Here is a 16,967-nt window from a genome sequence, read left to right as displayed (position 1 = left end):
CACACACACACACACACACACACACACACACACACACACACACACACGGTTACATCTAGCTGCAGGGGAAAGCTAGGAGATATGTTGATTATTTGATTATTCCAGGTGACTTTGTAACCAGATAAAACCAGGTGTTCTGTTTTTGTAAAAGAAGAGGTGAAACGATATTAGCACAGCTAGCAACCTTGCGAAGGAAAAGGTTAATGATGCTGAAAAACTTTTGTGGGCGTTGGGTCTCTTGCGGAAGGAGGGCCTTGTAATAGAACCTCCTTATGTTCTGGGCTTCAGTTTTCTGTAAACAAAGAGCTTAAACCAAATGATCAATTAAAAGTGCTCAGAGTTGTTAAATTTTGATTCTGTGACTTGAGAAAGTCATATTGGAAGGGATGACTTTAGAGAATCCAGGGTCTCTCTCAAGACTTCAAAAATAGTATGACAGAAGAAAGGATGTGGATGTGGTTATATTTGAAGTAGAAGGCATAAGAAGAGGGATAATCTTGAAGCCAGTTTATTTGGCCTTAGGGCCCTTTTTGGTGGAACATATAAGTAAGTACTGTTTTGCAAAACCTGACTTTATTTAGTTTAATCCTTTTTCTTTAGTAATAAAGAAGCTGAAAATTAGAGATGCGTGACTTTTGGAGAAAGTCTGTTAAGTTTTAAAATCATAGGTTCTTAACAAGTTACTTAACCCCTTTGGAAGACTGTGATATAAACAGCAAAGAATGTGTGTTGTTTCTTAAACAGCCTAATGTAGTTGAAATGGTAAAATTTGTGAAATCATTAAGAACACTTTTCAAAAAAAAAATAACTACCATTATACATTCTGAACAGATATACCAAGAAGTTACTTGTTAAAGGAGTGATGAATAAATTAGAATTAGGATATGGAATGTGGAGCTGAATTTTGAAGAAACTGATAGATATGAATAATTTGATAGGTTTTAAACCAGGAAGCTGAAGAAATGCCTTGGCATATTGTATCAAGGGCACGTGGGATATCGCCAAGTCAATTAACTTTGGAGTTGGTATAGAGTGTAAAGTGGTTAAGACTCAGACGCTGGGAAAAGATGCTTTAAGTTTAAATTCTTGCTCCTCTGCTCACTAGTTGGTGACATTGGCAACTAATTTTCTGAGCCTTGGTTTCTTCATCTATAAAATGAGGATGATGTATGCAAAAAGTTTATTTAGAATAGTGCCTAGGATGTAGTAAGGAGTCTGTAAATTGATAGCAATTATTTCTTTGTGTTCTCAGCATTTAGAATGGTGCCCAACGAGAATAATTGCTTAGCAAATTGATGTTTGAACAGTGGAATTTATCCTCAAATATTTTATGGGGTTCTGTTGAATATTTACTATGTTCCAACATTGTAATACTCATTTTGTGTTACCTTATTTCATTTTTATAACAGCATTAGGAGGAAAATCCAATACTGCCACTATAATTATCATTGTACAGACGAGGAAACTGAGGCTTAGAGGAGTTAAAAACTTCTCACTGTAGTGAAGCAGGGGTTCAAAGTCAGTCAGAGTCATACTCAAAATTCTGTGCTCTTAAGTACCGTATTTTAAGCCACTCTGCCATAAGATCCTCCTTTTCTTGGTTTATATTATTTTCACGCACCCTTTCAGCCTATCACATGAAAGAATCATCTTAAATGCACTTACCTTTTATCATATACAACCAGATCTTTTTTGTGATTTTTTGACTGATTTCTGAGAACCTCCTGCTATAGAGAAATTTTCTGTTGTTTTTCCATGGGAAACTGAGATTTCAGTATACCTGTAACTATAGAGTATTAATTCTTTTAGGAGGAAATGGAAAGGATCGTTTATTCTAAGCCTTGAGGTTTTGAAAACACCCAATTGTTCATGACATAGACATATGAGTTTTTTTAATTGAATTCAATCTTAGACTTACTTTTATACATGTGTTTCCTCTTGCACCCATTTATTTAAGCCCTATCCTTCCTGCCCAGCTTGAGACAATTCTTTTTTGAATCCTTCAGTGACCTTATTTATCCTGACTGAGCTCCTTTGAATTTATGTGCTTTTATACATTTGGCACACAGATAAATTCCTTGAGGGTTAAGGACTGCTTTAATATGCAGTGCCTTATAAAGTTGGATACTCTATAAATGTACATTGTTGTTTTTCATGGTTGTAACATCTAATCCAGTCCTTTGCGTGTTGAAAGAAGGAGGATCTAAATGTAACTTGCAGGAAGAAAGATTTAAGAACTTTAAGTTTTAAGAAGTAAGTGTGTGTGTGTGTGTGTGTGTGTGTATGTGTGTGTCTTATCAGTGAAAGTTATGTAATGTTTCCAAACTGGGGAAAAAAAACCTTTTCTTCCCTATTTTTCTTAACAGGCACAAGATGCTGGTCTTGGGGTGTCGATTTTACTATGTGTCAGAGCTCTTCAACTCAGATCAAGTGAGGATGAAGAAATGAAGGCATCAGTTTGTAAAACAATTGCTTGTCTTTTACCAGAAGATTTAGAAGTTAGACGAGCCTGTCAGCTTACAGAATTCTTAATTGAACCCAGTTTGGATGGATTTAATATGTTGGAAGAACTGTATTCTCAACCAGATCAAAAATTTGATGAAGAAAATGCACCAGTTCCGAATTCTCTCCGATGTGAGCTTTTACTAGCTTTAAAAGCCCACTGGCCTTTTGATCCTGAATTTTGGGACTGGAAAACTTTAAAACGACACTGCCACCAACTTCTGGGACAAGAAGCCTCAGATTCTGATGATGACCTAAGTGGCTATGAACTGTCTATTAATGACACAGATGTTTTAGAGTCATTTCTTAGTGATTATGAGGAAAGTAAAGAAGATAAACAATACAGAAGAAGAGATTTGACAGATCACCAAAAGGAGAAAAGAGACAAAAAACCCATTGGTTCTTCTGAAAGATACCAGAGATGGCTTCAGTATAAATTTTTCTGTTTGTTATGTAAGCGGGAATGTATAGAGGCCAGGATTCTTCATCATTCTAAGATGCATATGGAAGATGGAATTTACACCTGTCCGGTTTGTATTAAAAAATTCAAGAGAAAAGAAATATTTGTTCCTCATGTGATGGAACATGTTAAAATGCCACCAAGCAGAAGGGACCGCTCTAGAAAGAAGTTACTGTTGAAAGGCTCTCAGAAGGGAGTTTGTCCCAAGAGCCCTTCTGCAACCCTAGAGCAAGGTCAGTCATTGAATGAACAAGCCAAAGGAGAGTCACATGAGTATGTCACATTCAGCAAATTAGAAGATTGCCACCTGCAAGACAGAGATTTGTACCCATGTCCTGGCACAGACTGTTCCCGTGTGTTTAAGCAGTTTAAATACTTAAGTGTGCATCTTAAAGCTGAACACCAAAATAATGATGAAAATGCCAAGCACTACTTAGATATGAAAAATAGAAGAGAGAAGTGTACTTACTGTCGACGACATTTCATGTCTGCTTTTCACCTGCGAGAGCATGAACAAGTGCATTGTGGTCCTCAGCCTTACATGTGTGTATCTATAGATTGCTATGCTAGGTTTGGATCAGTGAATGAACTGCTTAACCATAAACAAAAACATGATGATCTGCGTTATAAATGTGAATTAAATGGCTGTAATATTGTTTTCAGTGACTTGGGACAGCTTTACCACCATGAAGCACAACACTTTAGGGATGCATCTTACACATGCAACTTCGTTGGCTGTAAAAAGTTCTATTATTCCAAAATTGAATACCAGAATCACCTCTCAATGCATAATGTTGAAAGTTCAAATGGAGATGTGAAGAAATCAGTGAAACTTGAGCCTGCAGCAGGTGACAAGCAAGATTGTATTGATCAGCCCCATCTACTTGACCAAACTGATAAATCACATTTACCAGAGGATCTTCTTTTCTGTGCAGGATCAGCTAGTTCTCAAATAGAAACTGCAGAAAATCTGAAAGAAAACAGTGACAGTAATTCCAGTGATCAGTTAAGTCATAGCTCTTCAGCTTCCATGAATGAAGAGTTAATTGACACACTGGATCACTCTGAAACCATGCAGGATATATTATTGTCTCACGAGAAAGTCTTTGTGCCCTCTGGTTTAAAAGAAAAATGTTCCAATGTGGCAGTTTGTTTTGATGGGACTAAGTTTACCTGTGGTTTTGATGGCTGTGGTTCCACGTACAAAAACGCAAGAGGCATGCAGAAGCATCTAAGGAAGGTTCATCCATACCATTTCAAACCCAAAAAGGTAAAGACAAAAGATCTCTTTCCCTGTTTGGGTAATGAACATAATCCAAAAACTGAAAAGTTTGATACAGAACCTAAACCTAGCTCAGATACAAACAGTGACTCCCCAGATGAAGGTCTAGATCACAATATTCATACTAAATGTAAACGAGAACATCAGGGTTATTCCTCAGAAGCCACCATTTGTGCATCTAAAAGGCCGTGTACAGAGGATACCATGTTGGAACTTCTGTTACGCTTGAAGCATTTAAGCTTGAAAAACTCAATAACACATGGATCTTTCTCAGGGTCATTGCAGGGGTACCCATCCAGTGGTGCTAAGTCTCTTCAAGCGGTGTCACCTACAATCTCAGACCTTAATTTTCAGAATCAAGATGAAAATATGCCAAGTCAGTACCTGGCACAGCTGGCAGCCAAGCCTTTTTTCTGTGAGCTTCAAGGATGCAAATATGAATTTGTGACCAGAGAGGCTTTGTTAATGCATTATCTTAAAAAACATAATTACTCAAAAGAAAAAGTCCTTCAGCTAACCATGTTTCAACATCGGTATTCCCCGTTCCAGTGTCATATCTGCCAAAGGTCATTTACGAGAAAAACACACCTTAGGATTCATTATAAAAATAAACATCAAATTGGCAGTGACAGAGTAACTCAAAAACTATTAGATAATGAAAAATGTGATCATGAAGGCCCATGCTCAGTAGACAGGTTGAAAGGTGATTGTTCCGTGGAACTTGGAGGTGATCCCAACAGTAACTCTGAGAAGCCACACTGTCATTCTAAAAAGGATGAATGCAGTTCAGAAACAGATTTGGAGTCATCCTGCGAAGAAACAGAAAGTAAAACATCTGATATATCATCACCAATAGGTAGCCATAGAGAAGAAGGAGAAGGAAGAGAGGGGAGAGGTAGCAGGAGAACTGTTGCTAAAGGAAATCTCTGCTATATTTTGAATAAATACCACAAACCATTCCATTGTATCCATAAAACTTGCAACTCCTCATTCACCAATCTAAAAGGCTTGATTCGCCATTACAGGACTGTACATCAATACAACAAAGAACAGTTATGTTTAGAGAAAGACAAAGCGAGAACCAAAAGGGAACTTGTCAAATGCAAAAAGATATTTGCTTGCAAATATAAAGAATGTAACAAGCGTTTCCTGTGTTCTAAAGCTCTTGCTAAGCACTGTAGTGACTCTCATAACCTAGACCACATTGAAGAGCCGAAAGTGCTTTCTGAAGCAGAGTCAGCGGCCAGGTTTTCCTGTAACCAGCCTCAGTGCCCTGCTGTTTTTTATACATTCAGCAAGTTGAAGCACCACTTGATGGAACAGCATAATATTGAAGGAGAAATACATTCAGATTATGAAATTCATTGTGATCTTAATGGCTGTGGCCAGATTTTCACCCATCGCAGTAATTATTCTCAACATGTATATTATCGACATAAGGACTATTATGATGATCTGTTTAGAAGCCAGAAAGTGGCAAATGAAAGGCTACTAAGGAGTGAAAAGGTGTGTCAAAAAACTCACCCTCAGGGGCATGAACATCAGACTACCAGGAGATCGTTTAATGCTAAGGCTAAAAAATGTGGCTTAATCAAAGAAAAGAAAGCTCCGATTAGTTTTAAAACAAGAGCTGAAGCCCTCCATATGTGTGTGGAGCATTCTGAGCACACGCAGTACCCTTGCATGGTTCAAGGATGCTTATCTGTGGTGAAGTTGGAGAGCAGCATAGTGAGGCATTACAAACGTACCCATCAGATGAGTAGTGCCTATTTAGAGCAACAGATGGAAAATCTTGTCGTTTGTGTTAAGTACGGTACCAAAATTAAGGAGGAGCCCCCTTCTGAAGCAGAGCCCTGTATAAAGAAAGAAGAAGATAGAAGCTGTGAATCAGAGCTCACAAAGCACAGCCATTCCCCAGGTGACAGTAGCATACCTGTCCAGACCGCCGATTCCCTTTATCCAGGTGAAAGGGATGGAGGTCAGAAAGGATGTACAGAAAGCAACCCAGTTTTTGATGCAGATACTCTGCTCTACAGAGGAACTTTGAAATGTAACCATAGTTCAGAAACCACTTCTTTGGAACAGTGTAATACAGTTCAGCCTCCTCCTTGTAAAATAGAAAATTCCATACCTAATCCTGATGGGACTGAAAGTGGGACTTATTTCACAAGTTTCCAGCTGCCTTTACCAAGGATCAAAGACTCAGAAACCGGGCAGCAAAGTTCAGGGCAAGAAAACACTGTAAAAAATTCAACCCATGTCCCAAAAGAGAATTTTAAGAAGCATCCACATCCCAGGTCATTTGATTTGAAGACTTACAAACCCATGGGATTTGAATCTTCATTTCTGAAATTTATTCAGGAAAGTGAAGAGAAAGAAGATGATTTTGATGACTGGGAGCCTTCAGAGCACTTACCATTAAGTAATTCTTCACAACCCAGTAATGACTTAACAGGGAGTGTTATGGCAAATAATATGGTGAATGACAATGACCCTGAAGTTGACATACCTCATTCTTCCAGTGACTCTGCAATTCATGAGAACCTGACTGCAATCCCACCTTTAATAGTAGCTGAGACGACAACAGTTCCTCCCTTGGAAAACCTGAGGGTCGTATTGGACAAAGCATTAACAGACTGTGGAGAACTTGCCTTAAAACAGCTTCATTATCTTCGGCCAGTGGTTGTCCTTGAAAGATCTAAGTTTTCCACACCAATTTTAGAGTTGTTTCCAACAAAAAAGACAGATGAGCTTTGTGTAGGAAGTTCCTAAATAGCAATTTTGTTTTAGAAACAGACTGGCTCCAACACTGCAACATGGGGACAATTGCCAACTCGAACAAAGGCTGAGAACCAGCCACACCATTGTTTAGGGTAGAATAGGCTGTGTATTTACATGAATGTATAATATCTATGTCAGCAGTATTGGCTGAGTCCATTAGCTCTCCAGTTGGTTTATTGATTGGTTTTTTTTTGTTTGTTTATTAAAAAAAAATGGAACTGTATTCTTGTTTGGTGCTAATTAATACATCAAAATATATTGGGGCTTCCTTTTTCAAATTAAGTGTGCATGATTGTATATGGAACAAATACTAAGATCCCAGGGTGGGAGGGCTCGGGAAAGGGATATGTTCTTACTTGACTTGAATGTGCACCTGAGGGTGCTCTGTGTAATATATTGTACACTACAGCATCTTATATTTTTTGAGTTGAGTTTCAATAAATTACAATTTTTCACCCATTTTTTGTTTAGTCATAATGAGTTTTCATGCCACACATAAATTGGAATTGCACTTATATTTTCTGGAATGTGCACTTATATTTTACCCCAGTAGTTTTTTGTTTCTTATTAACCAAACCATTCAGATGAAGCTTCCTTTTGAATGACTATTGTCTTAAAATTTTTGTGGAAAGAAAATTCCGAGATAGAATAATTAACTCTGGGAGTCAAGATAGCTCCCAGAAGAGGATGTCCAGGAGTTGTCCAGGTAGAAAGGAGAGCGTATGCCGAACATAATGTGAAGGGCACAGCAAATTCAGAGATGTAAAGTCATGTTTCCAGGCAACTACAAATAACTTGATAGGCTGTCAGTAAAAGGGGAGCACTGGAGCGGATGAGATTATTGTAGAGATAGGCAGGAACCAAACCGTGAACACTAAGGACTTTGGACTTGAGTCCATAGGCAGCTGAGAGCCTTTGAAGAATTTTAAACAAAACATTCGTGTTAATAATCTATAGATAACTTGAAATGAGTGTGATTTCAGGGGCTGAGAATTGAAACAGATGTTAAGACTGTTGAAGTAATTGAGGCAAACTTGGTGAGAGTCTGTACTGACAACTGCAGCAGAGGGATGAGTAGACGAAATTGAAAAATTCAAGAGGATTATTGGATGTTGGAGGGTGAAGAAAACGTTTTGAGGAAAACTTAAGGTTCAGTAGTGATACAACCAACTGAGGTGGGACTACAAAAGGAAGAAATGGATTTGGGGGAAGAGGATGGAATGTATTCTTATAAATACAGCAGCTTTATTCTCTGTTCCTTTTAAAGTTTGCAGCCACTTTCATTAGCTAGCAATGGAACGACTCATACTCCTAATATCCCTTTCTTATGCCTCTGGTTAAGATTTTAAGATCTTTTCTCTAACCCTTAAACCTTGTTTTATCAGCTCTTCAGGGATTTCATTCTGCCACCTCCTCACCCTAAGAGTCTAAAGCACCCCCCAAGCCCAAGTCATTTCTTGGCTCAGGTCGTAGTAGGTAACAGGATTCTCAAACAAGATTCTGTTGAAAGAAAAAGTGACAGTAGAACATCTGAGAGGTTGAGGTCACTCCTGACTCCTTTGGGATCTTTGGCTAATTTCTTCTGTGGGCTTCAGTTTCCTCACTTACGAAGTGAGGTGGTGTAGGTGATGATTTTGAAAGGTCCTTATCTGTGATCTGAGCATGAGAAATAACCAGTGGCCTCATTTAAAAAATTCCTAACACTAGAGATTTTTAGATCAGACCAAGAGAAAGCTGCTAATTTATTTAAGACTCAACTATATCCAGCCAAAAAAAAAATTGTAAAAATTTAAAAATAAAGGGGAGGGCTTCCCTGGTGGCACAATGGCTAAGAATCCGCCTGCCAGTTCAGGGGACATGGGTTCGAGCCCTGGTCCAGGAAGATCCCACATGCCGCGGAGCAACTAAGCCAGTGAGCCACAACTACAGAGCCTGCACCCTAGAGCCTGCGAGCCACAACTACTGAGCCCGTGCACCACAACTACTGAAGCCTGCATACCTGGAGCCCGTGCTCCGCAACGAGAAGCCCGTGCACCGCAACGAAGAGTAGCCTCGGCTCGCTGCAACTACAGAAAGCCTGCACGCAGCAATGAAGACTCAACGCAGCCAAAAATAAAATAAAATTTTAAAATAAATAAATAAAAATAAAGGGGAATTCCCTGGTTGTCCAGTGAGTAGGGCTCTGCACTCCCACTGCAGGGGGCAGTTTCAATCCCTGGTCAGGGAACTAAGATCCCACATGCCGCCCAGTTCAGCCAAAATAAAATACACTCAACTATATCCATTCAACCACCTCTAACTCCTACCTCCTGGAAGGACCAAGTGCGTCCATTTGCAGTGGAACCAAACCCTAATTTTCAGAACCCAATTGAAGGTTTGCTTTAAGATGACCCTAAGATCATTTTCTGTTCCAGTTGTAGCGGCTTGCTTCGTTTGATCTTTATTGAAGACAATGTTCTGTTAAAAACCAGCATGTAAAAAAAAAAACCAGCATATGTGATTATATGATAATACAGAAGATCAGAGGGTTATTTTTGAAGTTTTTAGTACTGTCATTTTTACTTGATGTCTCTTTGGGGTTTGTCCCCAACCCCTGACACAGACCTGGAAGCACTGAGTTTGTGCCCCCTAAAATGATAGGTGGAAGTCGAGAATGCCAGACACTTTGATTCTTGAATTTTACCCAGAATTCTCTTGCTTCCATGTTTCCCCATGTTCATGAGCACATGTGTGAAAGAGAGCGAATCATTAGTGATTAGCCTTCCTAGGGATTTCATCCCTAACCTATCCCCTCGGTCCCAGGTTACCTACTTTTTTTTTTTTTTTAAAAGAAGATGTTGGGGGTAGGAGTTTATTAATTTATTTATTTTTGCTGTGTTGGGTCTTCGTTTCTGTGCAAGGGCTTTCTCTGGTTGTAGCAAGCGGGGGCCACTCTTCATCGCGGTGCGTGGGCCTCTCATCTCACTATCGCAGCCTCTCGTTGCGGAGCACAGGCTCCAGACGCGCAGGCTCAGTAGTTGTGGCTCACAGGCCTAGTTGCTCCATGGCATGTGGGATCCTCCCAGACCAGGGCTCAAACCCGTGTCCCCTGCATTAGCAGGCAGATTCTCAACCACTGCGCCACCAGGGAAGCCTGTCCCAGCTTACCTACTTTTGACCTGCACTGTGAAGGACAGTCACTGGAGAACAGAGTTAGTCATTAGCCAAATATTTAAAGATAATTCCAGATGTTTTGGGAGATAAAAATAACAAAGCAGATTTGTTACAGGATCTGCTATCATGGAGCTTTAATGTGAGAGCTGGCGTAGCTTAAACATTTTAATCACAGTGTGGTCATGGATCAGCAGCACGGGCATCACCTAGGAGCTTGTTCAAAATGTAGAATGTCAAGTCCAGACCTCCTGGTCCAAAATCTGCATTTCAGTAAGATCTCCAGATGATTTATAGGCACAGAAAAGTTCTAGAAGCAGTGGCCCAGAATACGAAGTGGGAAGTGCTGTGAGAATGCAGGATAATTACACTTTTTTTTTTAAGCACTTTACATAAAATTACCTTGTTGAATTTTCATAACTCCATGAAGTCAGTACTGTTAGTATTCTTATTTGACAGATAAAAACTTAAGAGAGGGATGAAGTGTCTTGCCTAGCTGATAAAGCTAGGAAGAGGTGGAGCCCAGTTTCCAATCTCATCTGACTGGAAAAATGTCAGGGAGGGGAACTTAATGTGAAGGAAGAAAGATGGAAAGTGGCAGGTGGTATTTAAAGTACCACAAATACCACAGTTCTGTAATTAAGCTGTAATTTTTGTGAAAGTGAGTAGTGGGAAATAAAGTTTGAAGCATAGGTAAGAGCCAGGTCATGCAGATCCAACTCCAGTCATATGTCCAGTGTTGACAGTTACTCATTTGAGAAAGAGGTGGAAAGGAGAAACTATGGTTTCTGTGAATATCGTGTGACTTATGGAAAAGTCAGCTTTTCTTCCGGAAAGAAACTTCTGAAAATCAGAAAAGTTGCTTGGTGTCCCCTCTTCACCCCCATGGTAGACTGTGAGGCCTCGCGGCTTTCTACTCCTGATTCGGGACACAGCCTCCTATTATGTACAGCTGAGTCTGCAAAGAGTGGCCCACTGTGCTAGCAGGCCTGCTTTGTCTACACTTGCAGAAATATAGTCTGTGACGGCCTGCATTTGGAGGCCTGAACCTCTCTGAGGAAGTAACTGGGATAGTCAGGGGATTTAAAAACCTGTCAACCTGTATTTGGCAGGTTTAGCCTGGAAAAGAGAAGCCAAGAGGCATAGGAAAGCTATAGCCAGATATTTACTAAGCACACACCTTCTGCCAGCTTCTGGGGAGAATGTTGAACATGACAGGGTAAGTTTCCTGCATCCTGGAGATTAGAGTCTAGTCAGGAAGACAGACATTAAACAAAACACTACAAAAAATTAGTTAAGTAAAAGTGCTACAAAAGATGCCCTGACTGAGGGAACCAAAAAAGAGGACAGGAAAATCTTCCTTAAAGGAAGCAATGTTTAAACCTGAAGAAATAATAGGAGTTAGGATAATCCAATTATGTGCCAAGGCTTTGTGGTACAACAGCTTGGTGTGTTAGTGACATTGACAAATCTAGTAGAGCTATAGAGTTAAGAGAATAAAAGGGAAAGGGGTAGGAGAGAAGATTGGATAGGTCAGCAGGAGCCAGGTATTTTAGTGCCTGTCACTATGGTCTGGATTTTGGATTTTGTTTGAAGGACAGTGAAGAAGCTAGTGAAGCTTTGAAAGTAGGCACTGCATAAATCATAAGTTGCAGTGTAAGTCAAGAAGTCCTAATAGGGCGCAATGTGGAAGTGACTGAGGGATGGATGGATGGATGACACTAAAGGTGGGCCGAGATACCTCGCATGGTGATAAATTCATCATTGGAGGTGTTCTGGTGGCCGAGAGGCGAGTCAAACAATAAATGGGTTTTCAGACTAGATTCTCTTTGAGGGACATTATACTATTGAGATCCACAATACCTTGCATTTGGTCATAAACATCACTGTAAATAATAGTTGCCCTCTTTTACACAAATTATCAAATTCTCATTACAGTAGCCCTACAAGGTAGGAATTACTCTCACTTTACCAATGAAGATATTGAGCCTCAAGTTAAGTAACCTGCCCAAGGTAACAAAGTTAGTGAATAGTACAGCCAAAATTTGAACCCAGATCCATTATACTCCCAAAGGCCTATCCTCTTAACAGCTACCCTATAAAGCTTCTGTAGAAACGAGTACACAAATATGGTAACAGGCACTTGATGATTGAACAGTTCAGGCTATAAAGATATTTGGAATTCTTCTAGGGGACTCTGTATTTACTTAAAAATATTCGAATGCCTGCTAAGTACCAAGCACTAGGGATACAGTAGTCAATAAAATGGACTTGGTCCCTGTCTTCCTTGAGTTTACAATAGTCAGGGAAGATATATTAAACCCAAAATTGCACAAATAACCTTAATCGTGTTAAGTGCTTTGAAAGTAAAGTCTAAGGTGCCATGTAACAGGGGGATCTCATCTAGTATAGGAAGTCTTGGGTAATGATTCGGTTGTCACAACCATATTTTTCTCCTAAAAGTTTTTGGTTATCATTCTTTAATGGGTTCTGACATACGTTTAACTTGTTATAGTAAAATCCCAAGTCTTATCTGAGTAATTTGTATTCCTTTCTAGAAAAGATTCTGGTTGTGGTCAGTCACTAGCAGACTATGGGTTTAACATCATTAGCAGTCGCTCCTAAATCAGTAAGTCATTTCGCCCTGACATGGTACTATATATCCAACAACATTCTAGACTCTGCTTCCTGGATGTGTCCCTGACACCTCAAGCAACTTGCCATACCTCTGATTCCTGCAAGAACAAAACAGTTATTCTTTCTCCACCAGGCTTCCCTATTCATCTTCTTTCTTTCAGTCAACCAGATGAACAAATCAGAATAGCATCAGACAATATTTTTCTAAAAGCTGTCATAACTGACCCTTTCTCTCCTTACTTACCATGCCCCTCCCCTCCTCTTGATGCAAACCCTCTTTTGGATTCTTGCTGTCTTGGTAAATGATCTCACAATTTATATTATACGCTTGTGTGTGAACTACCTTTTTTTCATGTAAGATTTTTGGGAACAGACCTTATATTTTATACTTTCATACCTCCTTGTTGAGTAGACAGGTACTAGTCAGTAAATAATGGATTTGATAACATGGCATATAGGTTATGGTACAGCATGCTACTGTTCACAAAGTGCTTAGGAAATTATACCATTTGTTCCTAATATAAATCTTATGAAGGAGATGTAAACAGATGAGCAAAATGAGGCTCAAATATGTCAAAAGCTTTTCCAAAGATCACGATTTCTAAGCAGTAGTGACATATGAAAAAGGAAATGCTACAAAATGATCCAGTAAGAACCTCCCTCCACATTTACCAAGTAAACTATTCGCTCTTTAGGAAAGCCCTTTTTAAATCCTGTCTCCTCTCCTCTCCACTTAACCTCAGTTTTCTCAGTTGAAATGTGAAAATAATTGCTCTCCATCCCATGGATTGTTGGAAATGTTCTATACACTGTTTAAGAGGGTAGCCACTAGCCACATGTGGCTACTTAAATTTACATTTAATAAAATGTAAAATTCAGTTCCTCAGCCACACTGTCCACATTTCAAGTGACTAGTGTCTTCCATGTTGGACAGAGCAAATATAGAACATTTCCACCGTTGCAGAAAGTTCTGTTGGACAGTGCTGTGTTAGAGCTAGGACTTGCCGAAGATTAGAGAGAGTGCTATGACTGAACTGAAGATTCAGACCACTGTCTGCTTGGTTTTGAGTGAGAAGTTTCAGTGGGTGAGTGGGAAACAAGCTGAGCTTCAGAACAGTGATATCACAAAGCACAGCTCACAATGGCTTCAGAACTGGACTCCCAGACAACTCTTCCTAACTCGTATCTAGGTTCCTAAAGCCTCTGCACATGCAGTTCCTGGAGCTGCTGTTATATTAAAATGTCACCTTTGTCTTCTATCTGGGACATCATCTCTCTGAGCTCGATATGGAATTATCTACAAGCAACTTTTCTGGGAGAGACTAGTGTGCCTCAGCAAACAAGTTTGGGGCTACTAGATAATCTTGTTCCGGCTGTGCAAGTGATCCTGGGGATTTCCGTTTTGATTTTGTTGGGAATAGGAGTATATGCCTTATGGAAACGAAGTGTTCAGTCAATTCAGGTTATACTCTTTCGTTACAGAGAAATTTAAATAGTTTTACATTGAAATTTGGTCAGTTCCCTCCCATATTGCTGCCACCCAGTTTTAAGACCATGCATATAAACCAGAGTGAACCTTTGTCTCTGAAGTTGGTTGAAACTACGTTATCCTTAAAAACTTCCATCAGTTAGGTTTTTGGCATAAAAATGGTCTTTCTCACAATGATCTTTGGCTTGTCTTATGATAAAACACATTAAAGAAGTTCATAATCTGAGAAGGCAGCCTTACCTCCAAATTTATTTGATCATATATTTGTATTCATCTTTGAGTGTCTAACCGTGTGCCAGACACCGTGTGGAGTACCTCTTACAGAATAGCACTGCAAGTATAACTGGGATCTTGGATTTCGCCTTTCTGTTCTTACTGTGCCTTTGCTCTGTAACTGATGAGGAAGCGTGTATATTTATTTAGTCATCACAATGAATATACAGGGGCTCTTTTGGGGAATAGGAGTACAATTGGCTGGGATTATGAAAAACATTTAGGATTTTACAAACATACCTCTGTTTAATTACCAATTATAGCTATATTGACAATATAGTTAAAATGCTTTGAGAATCCCAACAGTTCCATGAAATAGAGGTTATTTTCATATGACGAACTAGGAAACTGAGGTGCACTGAGGTTCAGCCTAAATTTAAGGAGACGGGACTTAAAGAGGGCTTTGTTAAAGGGTGACTGGTTTACTTGGTAAATGCTGAGATAAGTTATTACTGGATAATTTTGTAGCGCTCACTTATTTTCATGTCACTACTGTTGAGAAATCAGTCACATGCATTCTCTTAATCTCTCAAAACCTTGCATGGTAGGCAGGGCAGGGATTATTATCTCCATTTTGTAGGTGAGTGAACTTGGTTATCACTGACCCAAGGTGACATAGATTGTAAAAGCTGAGATTTGAACCCAATTTTTAGGATTCTAAATTAAATTCTTCTCCAAAAATCTCATTTAATATAGTCCAACTGACCTAAATCCCCAACAGGGATTTGTGTGTCTACATATTCATATACATGTATTTCAGTTAGAATATAGAAGAATAGAAGGCAAAACATCAAACTCTTATCTGTACTTCTGGGTTCTGCTCTTGTTTGGTTATTGTTTAATTCAATCAGAAAGATGAATTTTGCAGCCCTCCAGACACCTCAGCCAAGAAAAAGAGGTAGTATAACAGAGTGGTTAATAAGCTCTGGAGTCAGACTACGGGGGCTTCTTCATTCTATCACTTGCTGTGTGATGTGAGAGCAGTCACTTAGCCTGTAAACCCCAGTTTCCTTATCTGTGAAATCGGTTTGCTAACAGTGCCTCCCTCAGGGTTTTGGTGAGGATTAAAGGAGATCTTGTATGTATAAAGCTTAGCACACAGTAGTACTCAGTAAGCAGTGCTAGTTATTATAAGGAAAAAAGATGATTTTTTTTATTTTCCCACCAGGACTCTGTCCTAGCACATTAAAAAAAATTTTTTTCTATGACCAGGAAATCCAGTGTTTCAGACCACTGTGTCCTAAGAAAATATACATGGAAATCAGAATTCCTGGATTCCAGTCCTGGCTCTACCATTTCCAAATATATGACCTTGGACAATGACAGAGTCCAAACTGGAAGGCATCTAAATGGTTATCCAGCTCTGTTTTTTTCTACATAAATAGGTCCTGCATAGGGAAGGAAACTCCTAGCACAGAGCCTTGCATGAGGCAGACTTTCAGCAAACAGTATCTACTATTATTTTTTTAATTATATTAATTACAATAATCCCTGACCTGCCTACCACTCCATTTTGTGATAAAGATCAAAAGACAAAATAGGTGTGAAGATGTTTTGTTAGACAGAAGGCTTGGCATAGGAATGAGGGATTATAATTACTTCTAGAGTCATCTTTTGTTTTTGCATCTACAGTAAACTGTGGCATTTCACATTTATAAACAAGTAACGTTCAACTTCTGTTGTTTTATTTTAGAAAATATTGTTGTTTGCAATCACACTCTACAAACTTTACAAGAAAGGCTCAGATTTTTTTCAGCCTTTGCTGGTCAACCCAGAAGGGAATGGTCTCCCATTTCAAGACAATAATATCTTCCTATCTTTGGGTCTGCAAGAGAAAATTCTAGAAAAGCTTCAGACAGTGGAAAACAAAATGAAGGACCTGGAAGGGATGATCATTTCCCAAAAGCCTGCCACACAGAGGGATTGCTCCTCTGAGCGCAACTGCAGCTGCTCTGACTGCCAGAGTCCCTTGCTTACATCAGGGTTTACATCCACATCTGAAATGTGATGGACTCCAATCTTTTCTAGAAAAGCACTGTTTCCCTCATGTGTGCAGTGGTGTATCAATAAAGACAGAGAACTATATTGAAATTACCCAGCCAGGACTGGCTCTCTATTCAGCAGGGCCCAGCTTCCACTTGTGTGTGTGGTGGGGTTACGTGGGGGATCGTGGTGGTTAAAAAATGGCTGAGATTGTGGTGCCCACTTGGCAGGCTGGAGACCCTAAGCAGCCATATAGAAAAGGAATCATGGGAGTGGGAAAAGAAGGGAGAGTGGTCAGGGATGTGGCCTTGAGCTCCATGCCGAAGAGGTTGGATTCGATATAATAAAAACAGCAAGAAAGTGCTGTTAAGGGTGATGCTGTGGACTGTCCTATAAAGAGGGAGGCTGGC

At 39.5% G+C, this 16,967-nt stretch overlaps 2 protein-coding genes across 2 annotated transcripts in view; both read left to right on the top strand.

Moving 5' to 3' along the window:
- The window catches only part of RLF (rearranged L-myc fusion), an 80,054-nt gene extending 72,569 nt beyond the window's left edge, over nt 1-7,485 (top strand). Inside the window, exon 8 of the mRNA XM_029228607.1 lies at nt 2,367-7,485. Within this exon, the coding sequence (XP_029084440.1) occupies nt 2,367-7,016 (4,650 nt within the window). The 3' untranslated portion in view covers nt 7,017-7,485. The remainder of the gene's footprint in view (nt 1-2,366) is intronic.
- A 6,497-nt stretch (nt 7,486-13,982) lies between these two features.
- On the top strand, nt 13,983-16,665 carry TMCO2 (transmembrane and coiled-coil domains 2). Its single transcript, XM_029231039.1, has 2 exons — nt 13,983-14,274; nt 16,268-16,665. The coding sequence occupies exons 1-2, from the start codon at nt 14,053-14,055 to the stop codon at nt 16,580-16,582; spliced, it is 537 nt and encodes a 178-aa protein (XP_029086872.1). The 5' UTR covers nt 13,983-14,052; the 3' UTR covers nt 16,583-16,665.
- The last annotated feature ends 302 nt before the right edge of the window (nt 16,666-16,967 follow it).

This window comes from Monodon monoceros, unplaced genomic scaffold (assembly GCF_005190385.1).
Source record: "Monodon monoceros isolate NGI ecotype Baffin Bay Population unplaced genomic scaffold, NGI_Narwhal_1 Super_Scaffold_18, whole genome shotgun sequence".
Taxonomy (NCBI): Eukaryota; Metazoa; Chordata; class Mammalia; order Artiodactyla; family Monodontidae; genus Monodon; species Monodon monoceros.
Note: the sequence above shows the minus strand (reverse complement) of the source record. Positions and strands in the feature narration are given on the sequence as shown.

Excerpts from the sequence above, each read along its gene's own strand:
- TMCO2 (XM_029231039.1), top strand. The coding sequence starts at position 14,053 with ATGTCACCTTTGTCTTCTATCTGGGACATCATCTCTCTGAGCTCGATA. Across the intron at positions 14,275-16,267 it reads GAAGTGTTCAGTCAATTCAG|AAAATATTGTTGTTTGCAAT; the intron begins GTTATACTCTTT and ends GTTTTATTTTAG.